The sequence below is a fragment of the Silene latifolia genome, chromosome 9, assembly GCF_048544455.1.
Source record: "Silene latifolia isolate original U9 population chromosome 9, ASM4854445v1, whole genome shotgun sequence".
NCBI classification, from domain to species: Eukaryota; Viridiplantae; Streptophyta; class Magnoliopsida; order Caryophyllales; family Caryophyllaceae; genus Silene; species Silene latifolia.
Window position 1 is genome coordinate 45,150,796 of NC_133534.1, and position 24,052 is coordinate 45,174,847.

At 39.7% G+C, this 24,052-nt stretch overlaps 2 protein-coding genes across 2 annotated transcripts; one reads left to right on the top strand and one right to left on the bottom strand.

Annotated features, from left to right (window-relative positions):
* Positions 1–102: 102 nt before the first annotated feature.
* Positions 103–6,735, bottom strand: LOC141599684 (uncharacterized). Its single transcript, XM_074419776.1, has 9 exons — positions 6,571–6,735; positions 5,284–5,368; positions 3,578–3,652; positions 3,454–3,490; positions 2,304–2,387; positions 2,156–2,216; positions 1,951–2,057; positions 618–683; positions 103–432 (listed from the first exon to the last, which is right to left on the bottom strand). Exons 1-9 carry the CDS (start codon positions 6,629–6,631, stop codon positions 337–339), a joined length of 672 nt encoding a protein of 223 aa, XP_074275877.1. The 5' UTR covers positions 6,632–6,735; the 3' UTR covers positions 103–336.
* An 11,730-nt stretch (positions 6,736–18,465) lies between these two features.
* On the top strand, positions 18,466–23,349 carry LOC141599685 (protein RAE1-like). Its single transcript, XM_074419777.1, has 11 exons — positions 18,466–18,761; positions 19,329–19,415; positions 19,514–19,591; positions 19,696–19,886; positions 20,579–20,720; positions 20,836–20,916; positions 21,099–21,227; positions 21,482–21,559; positions 21,893–21,964; positions 22,849–22,929; positions 23,064–23,349. Exons 1-11 carry the CDS (start codon positions 18,696–18,698, stop codon positions 23,100–23,102), a joined length of 1,044 nt encoding a protein of 347 aa, XP_074275878.1. The 5' UTR covers positions 18,466–18,695; the 3' UTR covers positions 23,103–23,349.
* Positions 23,350–24,052: the final 703 nt, after the last annotated feature.

Below are 24,052 nucleotides of genomic sequence, written 5' to 3' on the forward strand. Positions count from 1 at the left end.
TCCCATCTATGATGAGATCAGATGAATACGATGCAAAGTCAATTAAAACAAGTCACAGGAATACAGTAAATAATGACCATATTGATGAAAAAACAAGGGTATGCTGAATTTGACTGGAAAAAAGTACATTAAAATAAATTCACAAATTCAAGGGAAGTTGAATACTAGACAATTCGATTTTGTTATTATTCTTTTGTGATCTAAAAATAGGGAACATATCACAATCCTGGAATTCCATATAGAAGTAATGTACAGCAAAATAGGGTCAATGCACCATTACGCAAATCCCCAGCTTCGATCATTCTAGGTTTGGATGAATAAAATCAATCATGTTATTTAGGTTTGCTTTGCCTTCACCCAATCAACAAAATTGTCGAGGATTAAAGGCCACGCATGGTCCGCATCGTAGTTGCTGAAGTCTGGGAAACTTATCTGAAATAGGGCATAAATGTCAGAAAAAAAAATTACAAGTTCCTCCTATCAATACAATGCGAGGAAACCAGTTTAACTGAAACTATGTTTAGTGAAAATGCAAAATAAAACTCAGATCCACAACAGAAACCATCTCGTCTCGCTTATGATCAGTCAGACTAGGGAGGAATTGTTGTCATTCATACCTCATTGCAGAAACGGTAAAAACCCATCCACTGGTCCATGTTCATGACCTTGTAATCAGTCTGCGCCTGAAAAACACACAAAATTGCCCATGAAGAAAACATGAATATAGGTGATGGAAGAAGATACTGTATGAACTTTCTAATAACTGAAGATAATATAGCATTTGGGAGGATTGTCGGGAGAAAAGAGTCGAAACAGATGACAGATTTCTAATAACTGAAGATAATATACGGAGTATCATGTTTTCCTTTCTTTTTATTTTCCACCTTTGTATTTTCTTCTCATTATTTTGCCTCTAATTGACGATTTTAAATTATTTTTCATGTTAACACCAGAGATCAATTTGAGATTTAAGGCTCTCTATTTGGTGTTGTAGACTTGTAGTAATACACCATCAGAAACTTGAGTCCACTTTTGGTTTCCGAATTTCACAAACACCACTCATAGTAACATTTCTCAGTTTTCAAAATAATTTCTACAATGCTACTGTCGTTAAAAATCCAGTAGTTGGATTATACATCCGAGGTACTACCTCCAATTTTATAGTTTTTGAGCATTACAATAAAGTTTTTGAGTTTTGTTTTAAAGTTTCCGAGTTTCACTATGAAATTTTTGAGTTTATTCACTTCAACATTAAGCTCTAAAAAATTACAATAAAACTCAAAAAACATTACATACAAGTTTAGTTAAATTTTATTCAAGGTCTCTTAGATCTGAATTGAAGGTGCGAGAGAAAAATGGACAGTGGAGGTGATTTGGTTCGAAGAAGATGAAGTTGCCTGGGTTATGTTGTCTGATTTAGGGATTTGATTTATCTGGAATTGTTTTTTCCCTATTTGATCATGTTGTGCTTTGTTGTGGGCTTAAGTGGATGGGCTCGAGCTGTGTATTGAGTTGGGAGGTGGCCTGTTTTGGCTGATCCATTCTCAAATGTATGGTTACTCTATTTTTGATAATATATTCTTACATTTTATCAAAAAAAAAAAAAAAGTTTAGTTAAATTTGAGTTTTGACGGAAAAAATATTAAAATCTAACTTACAAACTTGAATATGCTCAAAAAAAAATACACATGCTCAAAAATAAATAAAGTTTGAGATAATAAACTCAAAAAAAATACATATATGCTCAAAAAACAAAAAAGTTGGAGGTAGTACATCCGATGTATGTTACTTTTTCTCTTAAAAATCGCATAAGCAACGTAAATCATCCTACTCGTTCACATTACTTGGTTGCTACAAAATATCAAAGAAACAGCATTTATATTTGACTATGTACAAAATCAGAGAATTTTCAATTACTTTCATTCAAGATGACAAAGAAAAACTACTTACATTTAAGTATTCAATGAAGTAATCAACTTGCGCTCGAAATTGTGATCCCAGCACAAGATCCAACAACTGGCAGATGCTTTCAATATCGACACTCTTCTGTTTCTCCTCTGACAACATAAAAAGAAAGGCAACCGCATAAATGGTAGAAACACCTAATATTTCTTTTGGACAAATAAAGGGTTCACAGACAACAAAGCCAGTATACCTGTCAGACAGTAACGAAATGCATACTGATAAAAGTCCACAAAATTTGCAGTCCTTCTAGCCTATAAAAAAAAAAGGTTAAATGAGTACAGACACCTAACCTGACTACCGGAATTTTCTAACCAAAAAAGACAATTAAAAAAACATGCCTCGTTCTCAAGCCCAGGGAGTGCCTTCTTCAACTTTGTTATAGTGTCAGCCCGCAGAGCTTTCAGGCCTTTCCGCCATTCTTCCTGCACCGCTTTCATTCATTAGTCGTATTACTGGTATATAAAGCAGTGGGCTAGATATGCATGACAAGTACAATAGAGCACTTAGACATTGAAAAACATGCTAAATTTAATGGTTGTAATAGCACATATACAATACAGACAATAGAGGCACACAAATTGTATGATCACTTAAATTTAACTTGCAAAGCTATGACCAGTTTGATTATGCAGGCACAACAACAAAATCTTAAAGAGTACATACTACATCAACCCATTAAGACTAGCATATAGCACCATATATGACGTCCCGGTCATCGAAATCTAACAACCTGGTAAGACTACCACAATTTCAGTTTAAAGAAAGAGGAGGAACCTAATAATTGAAAAATATGGATCTTTTCTTCACTTTACACATACAAGGATCTTCAAACATAAATAAGAGAAGTTGTAAGAAAATAGCATGAACCTCATCAAGAGGGAAGAAACCAAAGGATTCATCAATCAACCTCATGTGGGTGAAGAGGCGGTAGAGGAAAGAGGTTGGCAATTGCCCAACCAAGAGAAGGCGTAGCAGAAGGGATTTTAAACTTCAGCTTTGACATGCCATGTTATTCTTACTTGGGTACGAGTGTCCAGTACAGGTACATATCCAAGAGTTGGATACAGGTGTTGGACTTGGCAGACTAAAATTTTCAGACACGGGGACCGTGTCCTTAAAATGAGGATATGGATGCAGAAACACAACCTCAATGCAAAATACACTTCTGAACTCGAAATTTTTTTTAAACTTTTTCAAGTACAATGGAAAGAAGGTTGACAAAATAAGACTTGAAAATTGAAATCATTAAATGTAACAGCTACTAAATGCACTATGGACTCTCTTCCCCTACTTTTGTGGCGCGAACCTCGCTAGTTTAGCTATCCTAGAGAAGTGCCGGACTAATAAGTGTGGGGTACAGAATCCATAACCATATCCGAGTCGTGTTATGACACGGTAAAGTCCTAATATGAAGTCTCGAATTAACATAGTTAACATGAATGGCATATCAATTAGAAGACATGTTCGTGAGACAACTACTTAGCTTACCAAAGTGAAGTAACCCTGTTTCTCGGCTTGCATTTTCCTGTCAGAAATTGAATACCAAAACTTACATGAATGCCAAAGCTTTCGAAACAAGAAGAAGAGAGGTAACTGTGGAAATAATGCTTACCATGCAAGAATCAGTATTCTGACATCTGTATGATCCATTTCCATGTCTGAGCATAGTGCCTCTATACCCTCTGGACTGTTTGCAAACCAAAAAAATAACACATTGATATGATTACAACATGAAAAAGAAGTATTCTCACAACAAAACTAACAAGCAAAGAACTTGAAACAGATACAAATTACTTTTTAACTGCGAAAATCTCAATCAAGATACTTTAATAGCACCTGTTACAAAATCAATGCAGAAGACTATTGGCAGCAGAATGTCAACATGAACAGCGAACAATATACTTTGAAAGTGGTTGCACATGGTGTTTACTTTTAAGGTGCTTTTGAACATTTTATGTACTTTAATTTCACGCCATTTCTCATATGAAAACAGCAACAACAACAACAACAACAACAACATTACCCCAGTGCCTCAATGGCTCCCGCAAATTGCGGGGTAAGGGGGGGTCGGATGAACACGGCCTTACCCTTGTGTTAGCAACACAAAGAGGCTGTTTCCGAATGACCCAAGATGAAAATTGCGTCGAAAACTGCATCGAAGGACCACTACATCACAAGAGAAAGAAGCGTAGCCACTTTAATGAGCCATTTTGCTTTATTCCATCATAATCCAGAACCAAAGAGTAATGAATCTTTGGCTCCATTGGAAATATGGAAAATCTCATATGAAAACAGCACATGAAAAAATGTGGCTACGTAGTTTGTGCATCAGAGAACATGCCAGGTGATAGAGGAAAACAGAGAAGGAAGATACAAAGTTCAATCATGCAGTCACAATGAGGTTAATTCGTCAAGAAAGTCATGAACAAGTAATACATTCTCCATCCGATGGCAACAATGTAAGTGTCTTGAAAGCATTTTGCAAGAAACCAAAGACACTTTGACTTGAACTTTATAATGTAATACATACACCAAGCCATAATGACATGGAGACATTTACATTTCTTTCCTTAGTTGCGTCTTTAATTATTATGATTCCCGTTCACAATATTTGCATTTTTTTTCTCATAAGTCGAAACCATAAGGGAAGGTTTTCCCCTATTACACCCATATGGTGGAACCCTTCCCCGGACCCTCGCCTTGCGGGGATGCCATCGTGCACCGGGCTACCCCAAGTCGAAACCATAAGGCATAAGTACAGATTTCACATTGCAAGATACTATACATCCACATTTCAGTAAAACATTGAAGAAACTACTGTATAAACCTAAATGTTTTACAAGCAAAAGCAATAATAACGTTTCCCTTGGGAAGAAGGCTTGAGTGGGCCAAAACTTTGTACTCGTAGTCAACTTATAAATTACATAACTTTTCTTATACCCTTGATCACTGACAGGCAGCCTGTACTCTCCATTAACAAGCACATGTTGTTTCTCATAGGCTACAAGCTATAAACCTACCACAAACATCACTACTTATATTATGTATCAAGGCAGGGTAAGATACACCACAAAAATCTCATCACTCTGGTGCTCATGTTTGATGTTTCTAGCAGATGTTTCTAGCATGATATCTCAGCCAAGCATCCACAATCCAGCAAATATTAGACACTCAACAGCAAATCGTTTGTAGCATGAATCAAAATGAAACAGCCATGGCACTTGTTCAAAACAGCTTTAAACTCATAAATAACAAAGATAATTAATTATCATTAATACCAACATAAAGAACCCTCAAACAAATTGAGAGGAAACTTACTCAATCATACGCGACGATTTGTTGGCATAATTATAAAAGAACTGATCAATCCTCTCTGACTCCTTGGAACTGGCTTTGTGTGAAGCTGTATACAATAGACACGAAAATCATTTAAAAAAGTACTGGATAGTTCTAAGATAAGTCAGTACAGGCAAATGTTTGATAATTGCTTCTTAGGGTAACTGGAAAAAAAAAAATAATAATAAAACCTTCTCTATACCACTTTTCAAAACGCAAAGCTTGCATTAATTTAATTCAAAAACTCCTAGTTACATGACAATAATGAGTCACTAAATAGCAAATATTGATAATTAGTGGTCTTCCCCCACTACCAAATGTAAGTTTTGGCAAAAATAAAGATTACCCATGATTGATTTTCACTAAAATCGTCTTTTTTGTATTGATATTGGCTTAGATAGGAGATGTGAAAGTAATGTTCGTTCGTATACCGTATGAGTATGAAAGAAAATTTATATGGTATAAGTATTGAAAAAGAAGAGTACTTTTTAACAACTAATTCTTGTTTCTTTACTAGTAATACACCTTCAAACTTTGCTACAATGAATTACTAACGTAAAATTGCAACATGCTAAAGATCAATAGCATACAGGCATTATGGATCTAACTATTCCCTCATCGTCCATCTATGCTAAAGGAAAAAGATCACAATCCTCTTTGAGATGGCATTAGTTAGCCGCAATGTAAAGGCTAACAGTTTAGTGTGGTTCATTGCATCAGAAAAAGCCTTCCACAGCCTCGTAAGAGAATGAGCATTATATCATGTTTACGACTCCCCTTTATTAAGGTGATCATAGCTATTTATTCAAAGATAACGGTTTGATCATTTGGTTTCCCTCTTCATTGTGGCATTTTTCTCTTCTAATCCGACATGATATCCAGCTTCAATTACAATTACAACCTAAAGAGTATTGTACAACCATGGGGACAACGCTCACAATGAAGTCGCACAATAGTCGGGGTGAATTCGTTTCTCGAGTAACAACAAGACACGGCGACATCTTTGTATCACATTCCCACCCCTGTGATGATTTATTCCCAACAGCATATCTATTGAGTATTATATCTATTAATTACTGATTCTGCTACAAAAAAAAAAAAAAAAAAAAAAAAGATTTCGACTGCGAAAACACCTTTTCATACATAATTACAGAAAAGATATAATCTTTTTTTCAAATTAACTAATGAGTAAAGGAATATTCAACAGAGAAGATAAACCCTAAAGAAGAATAAACAGATTATCAAAAATAAGGAGGGGTTAGCAGTTACCAGAGGCATTAACAGCGGTAGAATTTGAAAGAGCATTCTTTTTAGATGAAGCTCGAGGCATCTTTTGATGGAGTTTTAATGGAGATTGTATAAACCCTTGTTCAAAAGTTGAAGACGAGAAGAGCAGAGAAGAGGATCAAGAGAGAAACAATGACCCAATTACGATTCTTATATATACTGATATACGGAGTAGTATATGGTAACCCCGGCCAAATTGCACCTGCCTGTTTTTTAATTGAACGATTTTTTATTTTTTTATTTTGACAAGTTAATTGAACGATTTTAATTTAAGGTAATTCATGTAAAAAAAAAACAAAAAAATATTGGAATTTGGCATTTTTTCATGTGTATCCTTTAATTAATTAATTTTCTCACTTATATCCTTTTTTGGGAAAAAAAAATAGACGAGTGTTGGGGCCTAATTTAGTTAAGGTACTAGATTTATTATTTTAAGGGTATGTGGGCCTGAAAACTAAAGAATAAGGTTATTGGGTTAAATTATGTCAATCCAAGTTGAAGACAAACGGAATCCAAGAAAACCAAGAAGTTTAAGAGGAGGAACGTTGGGCTAAGGGGCATGATAAGCGCCCATATGAACCTTCAAGAAGACTCGGCGGTTTAACAACCGCCTCCCACTAAGGAGTAGTTTCCAAGAAGTTGGGAGATGCCTATATATAAGGAGGCATTTCATTCAAGCCGGATGAAAGGTGTCTAGAATCATACATAATAATTTTTAAGGTTTTAATGTAGAGAGAGAAAGTAAAAGAATATTAAATCTATTGTTGATAGTGTTATAGATCTTTTATCTTAGTTGCGATCTTGTGTTAAGGGTGTGGTCATGCGAAGGCTGACTGACGGCTAGGTAATTCACGTGGATGATATTGTCGGTCAAATATCTGAGGATGATGCATGCTTGCGGTCATGATTCAGGCACATGACTTTGTTTGACAGGTTGTCTGGTGCTCGAAGGTTTCTTCTATATGCATGGCTTGATCGGTTCAGACTTAATCTTAATCATGATCTCGTTTTTGGCTGATCAACAATAGCTCACGTGTTGGCCATCCAGTGGAAGTTATCGGTCCGACTGGGTTCTTATGTTGACGGGGGATCCTTAGACATTTGTTTGAATTAGACCTCTAGTGGGCGTTAAACCGTGTATTCCTTTAATGGGATTGGAGCCTGTTGACCCATCAATAATTTTTTATTTTTTATTTTTTTTTGTCAGAGTGAAAAGATTAGCAACTATGTTATAGGCTTAGCTATAGCATGAGCAATTCTATTTAGGTTCCTAGGGTAGTGACTAAGAGAAAAACAGTGACATGATAAGACAATCATAGAAATACAACGAATGGACGATTTTGCTTCTTGACTAGCTTTCGCGAACTCATTCACTTGTAGGACTCGATTCAAACAGTCGGAAGCTACGCTCAAATGCCGAAAACCCTCTGAAGTAGCATCCATTATTTTGGTAATTTTCTACCGAATTAGGTTATGCGAGGTCAATGCGGTCTTACTCGTTACGTATTGAATGTATCTTTGTGTTCAACGTAAAATAAAGGAATTAAGTACGAAAATAGAGGTTGACATGTGAGATTTGGTGACGCGGAAAACTCAATGTGGGAAACGACCGCGGGAAGGGAAGGTACCCTTCCAAGGACTGCACTAGCTTGATAATATGAGAATGAGTACAATGGAGACGGTATGTAAATCTAGCTAGCACAATATGTCGTGTGTATGCGTGAGATTTTTTTAATGTCTTTTCTTGTTTGCCTCCTTGGCTATTTATAGGGTAAGAACCTTAAATGTGTCCTACCCCGTTTATGGTAGGGAATATTAGTCTGATCACAACTCTTTCCATAAACGGGTCTTCCTGTTTTATTCTCCCTAATCTCCCTAAGATCTCTCTGAAATCTCCCTAACAACTCTTAAGCACGCGGGCTTCCTTCACCAGTGGGCTTCCCAATTGTTGTGTGCTTCCCGGCCCAACTTGTTAGATGGATCCACTAGGGCTGATTACGTATTAGGTTAATAAGTGGATTTTGGCCCAAACATCCATAATAGCAACTTTAAGTGCCATCGCTTCAGCTTCGATTGAGGATTTCGCCCAAAAGGAAGAATGACCAAAGTGAAGGATAAAATCTGAGTTATCTTGAAAGTACCAACCCCATGTAGCTTTGTAGTTTGATTTCCAAGTTGCATCACATTTGATACGGACCCATCAATAAGATTAAGAGTAGAAGTAAATTATTTTGGATAAAACGATCAAATTAAGGAACAATAGGTCTTGATATAAACGGGTGGGGCGAACAGACGGGTAAAGACCTCTAATCAAATGGGTAGGGGGGACAAGGTGGGGCACCCCCCATGTGCTTCCCACTTTATGGCAAATGGGTATTTTGTGAGGTAAAATGGTATCCGTCTATACGTATAGACGGATAGTGTCCGTCTATAATAAGAATTTATGATTAAGGAAATGTAAAACAAATTCAGGCAAATATAAACACACTTGTTTAATGGTGAAAGAGATGTTTTAAAAGATTTGGCCACATCATTTTATAATTGAGATTTTTGATGAGCTATGAAATAATGGAAAATAAAAAAATAGAAAGAAAAAAATTACTCTCTCCAAATTCATATGTTTTTCTCATTTCATTAAAATACTACTCACATAAAATAGAGAAATGAGAAGAACATATATATTTGAAGGGAGTAGTATAGTGTAAACTGTGAAAATCTTGTACGTCAGGAAGAAGAGTTGTGCTTGTGCAGCGTTAAATTGAAGCATTACAGTATAGACTAGATACAGATAGATTAATTTATTTTATTAAGTTCTAAAGTGTATAGCGTTAAAGTAGAGCTAAATAACGGGGGTGTTTGATTAATTCACAAAAAAAGTATGAGGTATGAGTTTGAAATGAGCAAAACTCATATTAAGTGTTTGTTTCACAAATTTGGAGGTTTTATATCCATACCCCAAACCCATGAGGTATGTGTTTCTCATACCCATGGAGGGGGCGTGTATGAGATTGATACCCATACCGCTTACAACTGAAACAAACACAATGTATGAAAATGAAATTCCAATCCCATTTCACACAGGTATGATTCCTGATTCCAAACTCATACCAATGCACGAAACAAACGCCCCCTAAAGAGGGCTTGGAATCCATATAAAAACCTTCCTAATTAAGAGTAGAAATGAATTATTTGGGATAAACTTATCAACTCAATCCGTAGTACTTGGGAAATTTCTAGTATTATCAAGGATGTTAAATTAGATCTTAAGCATTTGATGAAGTAATTGTAACACCCCCATACTCCGAGTGCCTTACCAGGACCACTCAGGTATGGAGACATCACCATCTCGGTTGCCCGAGGTATGATAATCAAACAACAACGATAAAGAAACAACATTTATTATTAATATTTTAATGAATGAAAACAATCCTTGAAACCAAACTGAAAGCAAGATACATTATTCCAAACTGTCTACTCAAACTGAAATATAAATAAATGCTAAACTACAGCGGAAGACTCTATCGTCATGTTGTGGCCATCCCGCCTATCCCCGTATCATCTCTATACCGCTCAATATCCGCTCACCATCCCCGAATGGATCACCGCAGTTTACAAAACAACACCGGGTCGTACTAATCACACAATCAAAACAGATAACAACAATAAGACAAACAGACAAATTGAACCGCCACACACACACACATCCAACCAACCGTCTCAATCATCGATCGTCCACCTGGGACCGGCCCGCAGCTGGGGGACCGCAGCCGTTCCCACCTAAGCCCCGCTCATCGTACGAGCGATAACCCTGTCCATTAATGTGCACATCCCCTTTCGTGGCGGGTTCCACTAAGGGCGAAACTAGGGCGTGAGATCACTCCCGCAAGTGACCCCACTCAGCCGAGAACGCATCTCGAGAACCATCAACAACACAACCACAATCACAAACGCAATTACAATCATCAAATCAGTTAACTAACTACAGCACATCACCAATATCCCATTATGGGACTAATACTGAGTAGGAAATCCTACCTGGAAAGCACACACGCAGACGGTATCTACAGCTGTCTCAAAACGCCTCTTCTATGAATTCTCCTCCTAACATATAACACACGGATACTACTATTCAAACACTATTCATAAAAACCCCCAATTACTAAATTAGGGTTTCACTAATCTTAACAAAACGTTATAAAAATTATGCTAGAAGCTTACCCTCGACGCAAGGAATCCAACGACACAAACTACGATGCAAACCGACCGTCTGATCTCCGGGAATTGTCAAGAACGCGATTAGGAAGAAGAACCAGTTGCTTTCTCTCTTAAACAGGTTTTAGGTTTTGTAAAAAGTGATTTAGAATAAAGACGAATATGTTTAAATACCTTAATCGCGTAATTAACAAAACCCGAGAAAAACCCCGATAAAACAGGACACTCGATCGAGTACCCAAGGTACTCGATCGAGTACCCCCCTACTCGATCGAGTGCCCTGACCACTCGATCGAGTGCCCAACAGTCGAAACTATTTTATTCTCGCGACATACCCTTACTCGACAGAGTAAGGGCTACTCGATAGAGTACCCCCAAGACCATAAATACGGAGTATTACAGTCTTCCCTCCTTAAAAGGAACTTCGTCCCCGAAGTTCAAACCACTACCAAACAAAGGTACTCCCATACGCTTCCCGACTCGAAGGTCAAAAATAAACACAACGTAAAACATGCCACTAACCCAACTTATCCCGACAAACATACCGACACAACATATACAAGAGGTGTAAAACTCTTAAAAACTCTCGCGATCATCTCCTACCCCCTAAAAGAAACAAGGTTACGTCCCCGTAACCATACATACCCGATCAAAAAGGAAAGGGTAACGCTCTTTCATGATATCCTCCGCCTCCCATGTAGCTTCCTCGGTCTCATGGTTAAACCAAAGGATCTTAAGCAAAACTGTCTCACCCTCCCGGTCTTTCTAACTTTTCGGTCTAGGATCGCTTAGGCACCTCAAGATATGATAAAGACTCATCCAGTTCTAAGCTCTCGGCCTCCAACACATGTGACGGGTCACTCACATACTTCCGCAGCTGCGATACATGAAACACATTATGCACTCTCTCCAAAGCAAATGCAGTAACGCCAAACGATAAGCCACTTCCCCAACTCGCTCTAAGATCTCATAAGGTCCTATAAACTTCTGACTTAGCTTGCCTTTCTTCCCGAATCTCATGACTCCGCGCATAGGAGACACTTTGGAAGAACCTTGTCCCCAACCCGAAACTCTATATCCCGACGATGTAGATCCGCATAACTCTTTTGTCGATCCCGAGTGCTCTCATCCGTTCCCCGATCATCTTAAACTGTTCCACCATCTCATGTACCATCTCTGGTCCTAAAACCACCGCCTCAAGACTATCGTCCCAACAGATCGGACTCCTACATCTCCTTCCATACAAAGCCTCAAACGGTGCCATACCAATACTAGTGTGATAGTTGTTGTTGTAAGAAAACTCTATCAAGTCCAACCTCTGCTCCCAGCTACCACCGAAATCCATCACACACGCTCTCAACATATCTTCCAAGGTCTTGATTGTTCTCTCAGTCTGCCCATCTGTCGCAGGATGAAATGCTGTACTCATCTTCAAAGTAGTTCCCAACGATTCCTGCAACTCCTTCCAAAACCTTGATATAAACCTCGCATCTCTATCGGACACTATGTCCTTAGGGACTCCATGTAACTTAAGCACGTTCTTTCGATAGGCCATAGCCAATTGTGCCTTAGTCCATGTATCTTTCATTGGAACAAAGTGAGTGACTTGGTCGACGATCCACTATCACCCAAATCATATTGTTACCTTGTTGACTCTTAGGTAAACCCACAATGAAATCCATGGAAATGGATTCCCACTTCCACTCAGGCACCTCCAAAGACCGAACCTTACCTTGTGGTCTTCTCTGTTCCCCTTTTACTCTACGGCATGTCAAACAACGGGACACAAACTCAACTGTGTCTCTTTCTTCATCCCAGGCCACCAAAACGTTTTCTTCAAATCTTTGTATAGCTTGTCTCCACCGGATGAACCGAATATGGTGTGCAATGCGCTTCTGTCATGATTGTCTTTTTCAACTCCTCGTCATTAGGAACACACCACCTACCATCAAACCTCAAACTACCATCTCGTATGAATGGAAAACCGGACACCGTCCCCTTCTCTACTCCAGCTCTCCACTCCACTATCTTAGGATCCAAAGCCTGTTTACCTCGAATATCATCATAAAACTCCATATGTCTTTGTCATATCACCCATGGCATCTCCTTTCGCAACATATGAATTCCAAAGCTCGCTACCTCATCCTCGGCCTCATCAAAGATAGAGTGTACACAAAGAATGTACACTCTTCCTACTCGAGCATCGGCTACAACGTTGGCCTTTCCTTCATGGTAGATGATTTCCATGTCGTAATCACCAATCAGCTCCATCCACCTCCTCTGTCTCATGTTCAACTCCTTCTGCGTGAAGATGTACTTGAGACTCTTGTGATCGGAAAATACCTTAAAGATTGCTCCATAAAGGTAGTGCCTCCAGATCTTGAGAGCAAACACCACTGCACCCAACTCCAGGTCATGAGTAGGGTAATTCTCCTCATAAGGCTTCAATTGCCTAGAAGCATAGGCGATCACTTTACCATTCTGCATCAACACACATCCCAACCCATTCTTCGAGGCATCCGTAAACACCTCGAAATTCTCGCTTCCTTCAGTAACGCTAGGACGGAGCGTGGTCAAACGCTCCTTTAATGTTTGGAACGCCTTCTCACAACTCTCATCCCAACGAAACCTGTTCTCTTTCCTCATCAACGCCGTCATCGGTCTAGCTATCTTGGATAAATCTTTCACGAACCGCTTTGTAGTATCCGGCTAAACCCAAGAAACTCCTTACCTCAAGAACATTCTTGGTGCTTCCCACTTTGTCACCGCCTCTATCTTCGCCGGATCCACTGACTACCCCATCTTTAGAGATTACATGCCCCAGGAAAAGCAACTTTCTCCAACCAAAACTCACACTTGGACAACTTAGCATACAACTCATGATCCCTCAAAGTCTGCAACACGATCCTCGGATGCTCCTCATGCTCCTCCTTAGTCTTAGAGTAGACTAAGATGTCATCGATAAACACCACCACGAATTGGTCCAAGAACTGTCTAAAGATCCTATTCATCAAATCCATAAACACCGGCGCATTGACAACCCAAACGGCATCACCACATACTCATAATGGCCATACCTCGACGTGAAGGTTGTCTTCGGTATGTCCACATCTCTAATCTTCACCTGATGGTACCCCGACCTCAAATCGATCTTAGAAAAGACCGTTGCACCACTCAACCGATCAAACAGGTCATCTATCCTTGGCAAAGGATACTTGTTCTTTATCGTCACACGGTTCACTCCGGTAATCTATGCATAACCTCAAAGTTCCATCCTTCTTCTTCACGAAAAGAACTGGTGCTCCCCAAGGCGATACACTTGGTCTAATGTATCCCTTCTCTATCAAATCATCCAACTGCTTCCTAAGCTCCTCCATCTCCTTAGGACCCATACGGTACGGTGCCTTAGAGATTGGCCCCGTTCCTGGCTTCAACTCAACGGTGAAATCTATCTCCCTCTTCGGTGGCAACCCCGGAATCTCCTCCGGAAAGACATCTGCATACTCTCCCACCACTGGTATCTCCTCAACTGCCGGGCTCTCTATCCGGTCATCTCTCACGTGGCACAAAATCAGAGGACATCCCTTCCTCAGATACGACTTCAAAGTGACAGCTGCAATCAACTTAACCTTGGGTTTAACTAGAAACCCACGGTATGACACACTAACTCCCTTAGGACCTCTTAGGGACACTTTCTTTTGATGACAGTCTATCTTAGCTTTATACTTTCCTAACCAATCCATCCCAACTATCATCTCAAAACCATTAAAAGGAAACTCTAAGCAAGTCTACAGGAAATCGACTTGCCCAACTATCAAAGACACATCTCTAAATGACCTCCCACACGATACGGACTCACCCGAAGGTATGAAAACTTGCTCCCTAACGGACTCATATACTCTCAAACCCAATCGCTTTACATGACTCAAGACACAAACGACCGAGAAGCCCCCGAATCAAACAAAACAAACGTAGGAACGCCATTAACAAGAAATGTACCGGTGATAACGTGCTCATCCTCCTCTTTGCTTTCTTGTCCATCATGAACGACTTGCCACTTGTCTTCCGCCCACCTCCCGGACAAGATCTTGGCGATGCGGTCGGCTTAGCACCGACCCTTGATTGTTGTTGTTGTTCATCGGCGTCTTCGGATAAGAATTACCGCCGTTGCGGTTGCCTCCACTCTGGTAGCTCGACCTCCACGGTTTGGCCATGATCCCGCCGGTCCGTTGCTCGCGAAGCTCGCGCAGTCTCGGAAAGATCCCGGTGCACTTGTGCACTCATGTCTCTCTTGTGGCCTACGCCACCACATCCAAAGCAGTCACTCCCGGTGTTGCTCACGCTCCCACGACCTCTCCCAAAGGAAGTTCCAAAGATCGAACCGGACCCGAGAAGAAAACCCCTTAGATTGATTGTGGTTGCCTTTCTTGAAATTAGATTGGCCACCACCCTCGCTCTCCGACTTCCTCTTCTCTCCACCTAACCTCTCCTTAGCCATCTCCACTAGCCTCTCAGCTCTCCCAGCCCTCTCATATGCTTCCTTCACATCAGTAAGGACTCCCACGGGTAACTTATCCATAATTGTCGTGGTTAGCCCTCTCTCAAACCTCAAAGCAAGATTCTCCTCACTCAAACCCATGTCCTCTGCATATCTGGATTTCTCATTGAACCGCTGTAGTACTCAGCCCACGGACATCTCACCGTCATCTTAAACTTGTCGAACTCCTCCCTCAACTTACTCCTCACATGTTCTGGCACGAACTCCTTCCTCACAGCCCTACGAAACTCCTCCCAAGGTATAGCAGGTAACCCCTGGTTGGTATATATCTCCTTGGCACTCACTTTCACTGAGTCCCACCACTTGCCACCGCCTCCCTCGGATAGAATGCGGCTGATCCACTCTCATCTCATCGGACGACGAACTAAATCTAGTATGTTCTCCATCTCCTCACCCAACTATCAAGGTGGTTAGGCTCCTCAACCCCCTTGTACTCCTTTGGGTTAAACCTCGCGATATAGAGGCTGACTTTAGCATGGTCAACCTCCTTCTCCTTACTCTTATCCTTGTCCTCGTTCACTCTCTTGGGGTCTCCGTAAGAGCGTCTTGGTGTTCCAACATCTTAACGATGTCATCCGTAGTCATAAGCTCGGCTCTCGCGTACAAGGCATTTCTCTTGGGCGGCATCTTGAAGCTATAGAAGAAAGGGATAAACATAAACACGCGTACTAAACCTCAAAACACGAACACGCGTTGCCAAAGACCTACTCGATCGAGTATCCAAACCCACTCGATCGAGTAACGGGCTACTCGATCGAGTGCCACTATGTACTCGATCGAGTACCCAAACCCGTAACTAAATGACCTTTCGATCTCTAACCCACTCGATCGAGTATCTAGGCTACTCGATCGAGTGATTTTCTACTCGATCGAGTACCCCTAGTTACTCGATCGAGTGCCCAAAACTCGATTCGAACTCAAAATCGCAAAAACCTACCCGATCGAGTCGGTCTCACTCGATCAAGTACCCCAATACGTAAGAGCTACCCGCATGTTACTTCGTATACTAACATGCCAAACTTTATAAAACCACATTATATTCTAACAAATAGGCTACGCATCTATTCTACTAATCAACAAAATCAACTCATCATGCTATTAAAGCCACATTATAAACATCCAACATGTTATCATCTCATTAACATGTTCCACATATCATTTTCTTTCACATGCTCAACTTCCTATTTCAACACCAAACAATCAACACACTTCATCACTTTGTTGCACAAGTTAAACAATCACACAGACGACTCAACAAACACGTTCCCATGTGACCGGTTCAAAGTTGTAGGGCGACCCCCGCGACTTTAGGACGTCTCCCAAGCCTTTGCACTAGCTCCTACAACTTTTACCCCGGGTTCATTTTAATTGACTCCCTATGTTCATTAAGTTCATTGGTTACAGGTTTCAGGATCGTCGCTCTGATACCATTTGTAACACCCCCATACTCCAAGTGCCTTACCGGGACCACTCGGTATGGAGACATCACCATCTCGGTTGCGAGGTATGATAATCAAACAACAACGATAAAGAAACAACATTTATTATTAATATTTTAATGAATGAAAACAATCCTTGAAACCAAATCGAAAGCAAGATACATTATTCCAAATGTCTACTCAAACCGAAATATAAATAAATGCTAAACTACAACGGAAGACTCTATCGTCATGTTGTGGCCTATCCAGCCTATCCCCGTATCATCTCTATACCGCTCAATATCCGCTCACCATCCCCGAATGGATCACCGCAGTTTACAAAACGACACCGGGTCGTACTAATCACACAATCAAAACAGATAACAACAATAAGACAAACAGACAATTTGAACCGCCACACACACACACATCCAACCAACCGTCTCAATCATCGATCGTCCTTTGGACCGCCCCGCGATGGGGGACCGCAGCCGTTCCCACCTAAGCCCCGCTCATCGTACGAGCGATAACCCCGTCCATTAATGTGCACATCCCCTTTCGTGGCGGGTTCCACTAAGGGCGAAACTAGGGCGTGAGATCACTCCCGCAAGTGACCCCCCCACCGAGAACGCATCTCGAGAACCATCAACAACACAACCACAATCACAAACGCAATTACAATCATCAAATCAGTTAACTAACTACAAAGACATCACCAATATCCCATTATGGGACTAATACCGAGTAGAAATCCTACCCGGAAAGCACACACGCAGACGGTATCTACAAATTTGTCTCAAAACGCCTCTTCTATGAATTCTCCTCCTAACATATAACACACGGATACTACTATTCAAACACTATTCATAAAAACCCCCAATTACTAAATTAGGGTTTCACTAATCTTAACAAAACGTTATAAAAATTATGCTAGAAGCTTACCCTCGACGCAAGGAATCCAACGACACAAACTACGATGCAAACCGACCGTCGATCTCGGAATTGTCAAGAACGCGATTAGGAAGAAGAACCAGTTGCTTTCTCTCTTAAACAGGTTTTAGGTTTTGTAAAAAGTGATTTAGAATAAAGACGAATATGTTTAAATACCTTAATCGCGTAATTAACAAAACCCGAGAAAAACCCCGATAAACCTGGGACACTCGATCGAGTACCCAAGGTACTCGATCGAGTACCCCTACTCGATCGAGTGCCCCAGCTACTCGATCGAGTGCCCAACAGGTCAGAAACTATTTTATTCTGCGACATACCCTTACTCGACAGAGTAAGGGCTACTCGATAGAGTACCCCCAAGACCATAAATACGGAGTATTACAGTAATAATTAAACATTGTGAAGCCAACAAAGTTGACGACTTTATGGCTTCGATTGGGCATTCATGTCCACCTCTTTCGAGGTAGTTTGATAGCCGGTGATTTCAACTTACCTATATCATTCGAAATGATGAGATAAGTTGGTCCTACCTTAGATGATCAATCTAGTTTTTTTTACCTAATAAAAAAAATGGGGAAAGACGTGTTCTAAATTTGGCCATGACATTTAATAATTGGGATTTTAATGAACTAATGAATAGTGTAGTGTAAACTGTGGAAATCTTTGAAGTCAAGAGGAAGAGTTGTACTGCGGTGAAGAATTGGCGTTAAATTGCAGCATCACAGTTTATCTTAAGTTGAAAAGTGAATAGCGTTAAAGTGGAGCTTGATAGGAGGAGCCGAGGAGGGGGTAGACTTCCATATAAAAACCTTCCCTCCCTCCTTCCCAATTTTGAACTTGTCCCCTTTTCTCCTCCTCTTCTTCTCTTTCAATTCCTCTTATTTCTTCTTCTAATAATAATAATTTCCCCCCAAATTACAATTATAATCAAACTGCTTTCTTCTTCTTCTTCTTCAATTTGAGTAATAATGTCGGCATTTGGGTCAACTACTCCTGCTTCTAATGCTTCTCACAACCCTAATAAATCTGCCGAGGTACCTTTCCTTTTCTCTTTTTTGTTTTGTTTATTATTATTAATTAATGCAATTCAGACGATCCCCATTAATCTTGTACGATTACGAGTAATAATAAACACGGCTACTTCTAAGACGAATACTCGTAGATAATAACTTTTCTTGAAATATATTGTATTGTATAAGACGGTCTCACCTTGTAAGACAGTCCAATGGTATGTATACAAATCACTCTTTAATTGATTGTAATAATTGACTGATTTTTGCTACAAAAGGTCTGTGTCACAGTGTGAAACCGTCTTATTCTATAATTTGTGTATATGGATGGATGGATGATAGTTAGACTACTGCTTTTACACTCTCACTCGTTGTTTCTTGTAAGAGATTAATGCTTAAGTTTCAATCCTAAACAATGCTATCTATGAATTCATTATTCTAGTATGGGACTACTGTCTTTCTTGATTCTCGCTTCGCTTTTAGGTTGCTACCAAGCCTACTTGTCTGATATGAATTCTGTTTACCCTCAAATTCATATATTTGTATCAAGGAGATAATTACTGTCTGATTTTTGAACGGATTCGGCCGCAGGTTGTTAGTCCTCCAGGAGACTCTGTATCAAGTCTTTGCTTTAGCCCTAAGGCCAATTATCTCATTGCTACTTCTTGGGATAACCAGGTTTCCTCTAATTAATTACCAAATCCTTTATTTGTAAACACGACTTAAACCAACATAACAAGTATCTAACTTGTTAATTCAACATACACTACATACAGGTAAGATGCTGGGAGGTAACCAAGAACGGCATGGCTATTGGCAGTGCTGCTAAAGCAGCAATCTCGCATGAACAGCCTGTAAGTTGCTGTCTGCTTCACGTCACGACTTATTTCTATACCTATCTCATAAATCAGTTAGACTGATAATGTTTATATCTCTATGTTTTCTATATTTGATTAAGGTATTGTGCTCCGCTTGGAAAGACGATGGAACCACAGTCTTTTCTGGAGGCTGTGACAAACAAGTCAAGATGTGGCCTTTGTCTGCTTCCCAACCATCCACTGTGGCTATGCATGACGCACCCGTCAGCCAAGTTGCTTGGATCCCTGAATTGAACCTCTTAGCTACAGGAAGCTGGGACAAAACCATCAAGTAAGCTTTCTAAGTTTCTATTGCACTTGATTTACATATGGTATACACCAAATTAGTTTACAAGATGTTTCCCTTGAAAATTGTAGTTTTGTTTTCATGTATGAAATCCAACCATTTTTATTCTGGAACTATATAAGGAAAGTAAACATGCTTTGAGCACTTGCGAGAATTTACTACAATTTGACACCATATTTCAACCTTGAGTTGCTCTGCTGAGAATAAACTTTTTGATAATTACTTAACGTCACCTGGTTTTTTAAAGCATATGGTTATCTCTGACCGATGATCTTCTCTGTCGTGGAACTTGTATGGATGCTGTATATTCCGTGATTATATAACATTTTAGGATGCAGTATTATTAGGACACTGGGTTTCTTTTTATGATGAAGTTTTTGTTTCACTATCTTTTGATGCAGAAGAACTAATTGAACACTCCTTATGTAAATTAGCAATCATATAAGATAAATTATCTCGTGTTACCGAGGAGAAACTATTAATCTGTTATCTCAATTAATTAAAGTTGCATGTCATGATGTTATCAAGGGGTTCAACTGCTTGTAAGTGAATGGTTGCTTTTATAGTTTTAGTATTCTTAAGAATAAATGTCCTTTTGGTTTTCACTTTGGTACAAATTTCTTATCATTAGATTACTTTTCATCTCAATGAGGGTTTTAATTGCTCTTGTCTGGTAGGTACTGGGATACAAGAACGCCAAATCCAGTGCACACTCAACAACTACCTGATCGATGCTATTCTCTCTCCGTGGTGCATCCTTTAATGGTTGTGGGAACAGCAGACAGAAACGTTGTTATCTTTGATTTGCAGAAACCACAGGTACCTTTGTTTCAGCATTTTTAACTTTACAATATGTGACAATTTCTTGTAGTGCATCAGAAGGCAGACTACCTTCATGTTTTACATTTAAATATTTTATTCTCTCTTGTTTCAGATCGAGTTCAAAAGGATCCAATCACCCTTGAAGCATCAGACGAGATGTGTCGCTGCCTTTCCTGATAAGCAAGGCTTCTTGGTATGCATTAGCATTTACTTATGGAGTGACTGATATGAAGTCCCCTTTTAATCCATGTTTCCTGTTGTTATTTTGGTCGCTTTGAAGCTTTTATGTAGATGCTTGGGGTCCAATTGACCAAGTAATGTTTGGCAAGCCTAACTTTTATTTTATCAAACTGTTCACCTTACTTTTGGTCTTAGGTTGGATCGATTGAAGGAAGAGTGGGTGTACATCACCTGGATGATGCACAGCAATCCAAGAATTTCACTTTCAAATGCCATAGGGATGGCAATGATATATTTTCAGTCAACTCTATAGACTTCCATCCCGTAAGTAGTAAATTTAAATTACTTTTTATTTAATGAAATCGTTCTGCTCTGTGCGTCTCATTTGTTTAGCAACCAAGGCCATGTTTGCATGATCTTATTTAAATCGACCAGAATATAGCATCTGTGATTATGTGCAACTGCACCTTTTCATTAAAGATATCATTTCCTTCCTCTAGCTTTGTGGATCTCAAGTAGTTTCTTTTTAATATTGATTGATGTCCAAACTAAAAACGTCTGACTTTGGTCCACTTCAGGTGCACCACACGTTTGCAACCGCTGGATCTGATGGCGCATTCAACTTTTGGGACAAAGATAGCAAGCAGCGTCTCAAGGTGAGTTTTAACGTGTTTATTTTAAACGTATTCCGACTAATTTCTTGTGACCATGATTTTAATCATCAATGTGCATCTGTCTTGCTTATCTCACCTTCTGAGACATCAAGGCTTTTTAGCTTTTCCTCGATTGTGAAGCTTCTTCTGTGCCGAAAGCCATTTTGCAGTATCGTTTGTATCTCTAAAAAATGACTTGTAAATTTGTTGCTTCAAAATAGAAGTTAGATACCCCACTAAACCTTAAAAAACTTATGTTCGTTATGGTGCCACAAAGTTCAATTAATGTTCCAAATCTTGCTCGAGTGCCTTACTTCGTAACTCTTTTTTGTTCAGGCCATGACAAGATGCAACCAAGCTATACCGTGCGGTGCTTTTAACAATGATGGCTCACTATATGCTTATTCGGTGTGTTTTCTGTACTTCACTTCATAGTGATGCGGTTTTAACTCCATTGAGGCATATACCATACTTCTATTTTATTACAGACTAATTTATTCAGTAATATGAATCGTCATATGGATTGTTGCTAGAAAAGAAAGAGAGAGCAGAGTGAGGGGGAGGGGGAGACAAGAAAGCATCAAGAGCAACAAAACTGATGAGGTTGAAGGATATGATGAATCTTTAGAGAGCTGTTTAAGACTTTAAGTTGCATTTGGTTAAATGTAAAGAAAAAAGGCACGTGCATGAAATGATTTCCATTTACTTTTTTGTCATAATCTACCATGGTACTCGGACTAGGGTAGCGGTATTGAACACAGATACATATGCATGTGCTGGACTCGGCATGACTCAACTTTTTGAACAAGCGACCTTGCCCGTAATGAGAGTACATTATGGGAAAACATCCTTCAGACAAAAAATGCAGTTACATTTGGTATAGCTCAAAGTTTTTAGTGAAATAAAGAGATGTTTGAGAAATAAGGCTTTTGTCATGTGGCCTTCTTTTCTCCACTTTTGTCAGGAGAAGTGTTGTGAGTGTTGTTGACTGAGTACAGATTCCATACCCATATCTTCAACTGTCGTCTCGGACATAAAAGTAAAGACGCGGAGTAACATAGACTCTATGAGGATTTCTTCTTTGCAAGTTGTTTCTTAATGCACATCCATGGATGGATTTTGGGTGCTCTTGGGACCATGATTATCTCTTTTACTCCCACAATCACAACCTTTTTTGCAATTGTCGTTTACTTGTATATAAAAAATACATTGCTACTAATGCACCATGACAATACATTGTTACTAATGCACCATGACAGCTTTTTCTAAGATGAGCTTATAACGAATTGCAGGTGTGTTATGACTGGAGTAAAGGCGCAGAACATCACAATCCAGCGACTGCTAAGAGTTACATTCTTTTGCACTCAACTCAGGTACATTCTGGTTATCTGATTTGCTCCAAAATGATTCATCTGCATTTTTTCTTTTCAAAAACATTTAGATGTAATGCTACCAATATCTTGTCTTTTCTCCATTTTAATTCTGTTGTTACCCTTTGTATACACAGGAGGCCGAGGTTAAACCCAAGCCACGGGCGAAGCGTTAGGATGTGAATATCACTACCAATCAAGCTTTCGGTTTTTTTGAGACTACTCAAAAACTGGGTCTTCACCGATAGGGAATTGTTAGTTAAATCAGCTAGATAGGGTTCTGTAGTCTTTCTCGATTTGCTAGTAGGAATTTGTTGTTAAATTACCAGATAGAACTCGTCATAGTGTTTGTGTGGCGAGAGTTAACAAATTACTGCCAATTGAGTTTAATAGCCGATGATTCTATTGTCTCTATTTTTTTGCCTTTTGGTGTGGAAATCAAGAATAATTTTTTTTTTCCGGTCTATAGCCGATGATTCTATTGTCTCTATTCTATTGTCTCTAACAAATTACTTCTTAGACCCGGGTGTAATGAAAAGTATGTGAGGGTTGCTAGGTCGTCGCCCGGAAGCGACGCGCCATCTTTACATCTGGGGGTGGTGTCAAATAGGCAAGGGTGCGCTACATCTTCTAGACCCGGGTGTAGTGAAAAATATGCAAGGGTTGTTAGGTCGTCGCCCAAAAGCGGCGCGCCACCTCGAAGTATGGGTGTGGTGTCAAATAGGTTTGGATCTAGGAAGCATGGTCAAGAGCGGGTAAAGAAATCAGGACATGACTTTAGGAAGGGTAGTAGGTTACGTTTTGGTACTTGGAATGTTGGCTCTTTGACAGGGAGATTAGCTGAGGTAGGGGAGGTTATGAAAAGGAGGAGAGTGCATATAATGTGTCTACAAGAGACAAAGTGGGTCGGAGATAAAGCAAGGGTGATAGCGCCTTGGGGTTATAAGCTTTGGTACACGGGTAAAGACAAAAGTCGTAATGGAGTGGGTATTGTCATTGATAAAGATTACATTGATGATGTGGTAGAAGTATCGAGAAAGAGTGATAGGATTATGAGCATTAAGCTTGTAGTCGGGGATGAGGTGGTGACGGTTATAAGTGCTTACGCACCTCAAGTAGGTTTGGA

Excerpts from the sequence above, each read along its gene's own strand:
- LOC141599684 (XM_074419776.1), bottom strand. The coding sequence starts at position 6,631 with ATGCCTCGAGCTTCATCTAAAAAGAATGCTCTTTCAAATTCTACCGCT. Across the intron at positions 3,653-5,283 it reads AAATCGTCGCGTATGATTGA|TCCAGAGGGTATAGAGGCAC; the intron begins GTAAGTTTCCTC and ends GTTTGCAAACAG. Across the intron at positions 2,217-2,303 it reads TCCCTGGGCTTGAGAACGAG|GCTAGAAGGACTGCAAATTT; the intron begins GCATGTTTTTTT and ends TTTTTTTTATAG.
- LOC141599685 (XM_074419777.1), top strand. The coding sequence starts at position 18,696 with ATGTCGGCATTTGGGTCAACTACTCCTGCTTCTAATGCTTCTCACAAC. Across the intron at positions 20,917-21,098 it reads CTGATAAGCAAGGCTTCTTG|GTTGGATCGATTGAAGGAAG; the intron begins GTATGCATTAGC and ends TTTTGGTCTTAG. Across the intron at positions 21,560-21,892 it reads ATAGCAAGCAGCGTCTCAAG|GCCATGACAAGATGCAACCA; the intron begins GTGAGTTTTAAC and ends TTTTTTGTTCAG.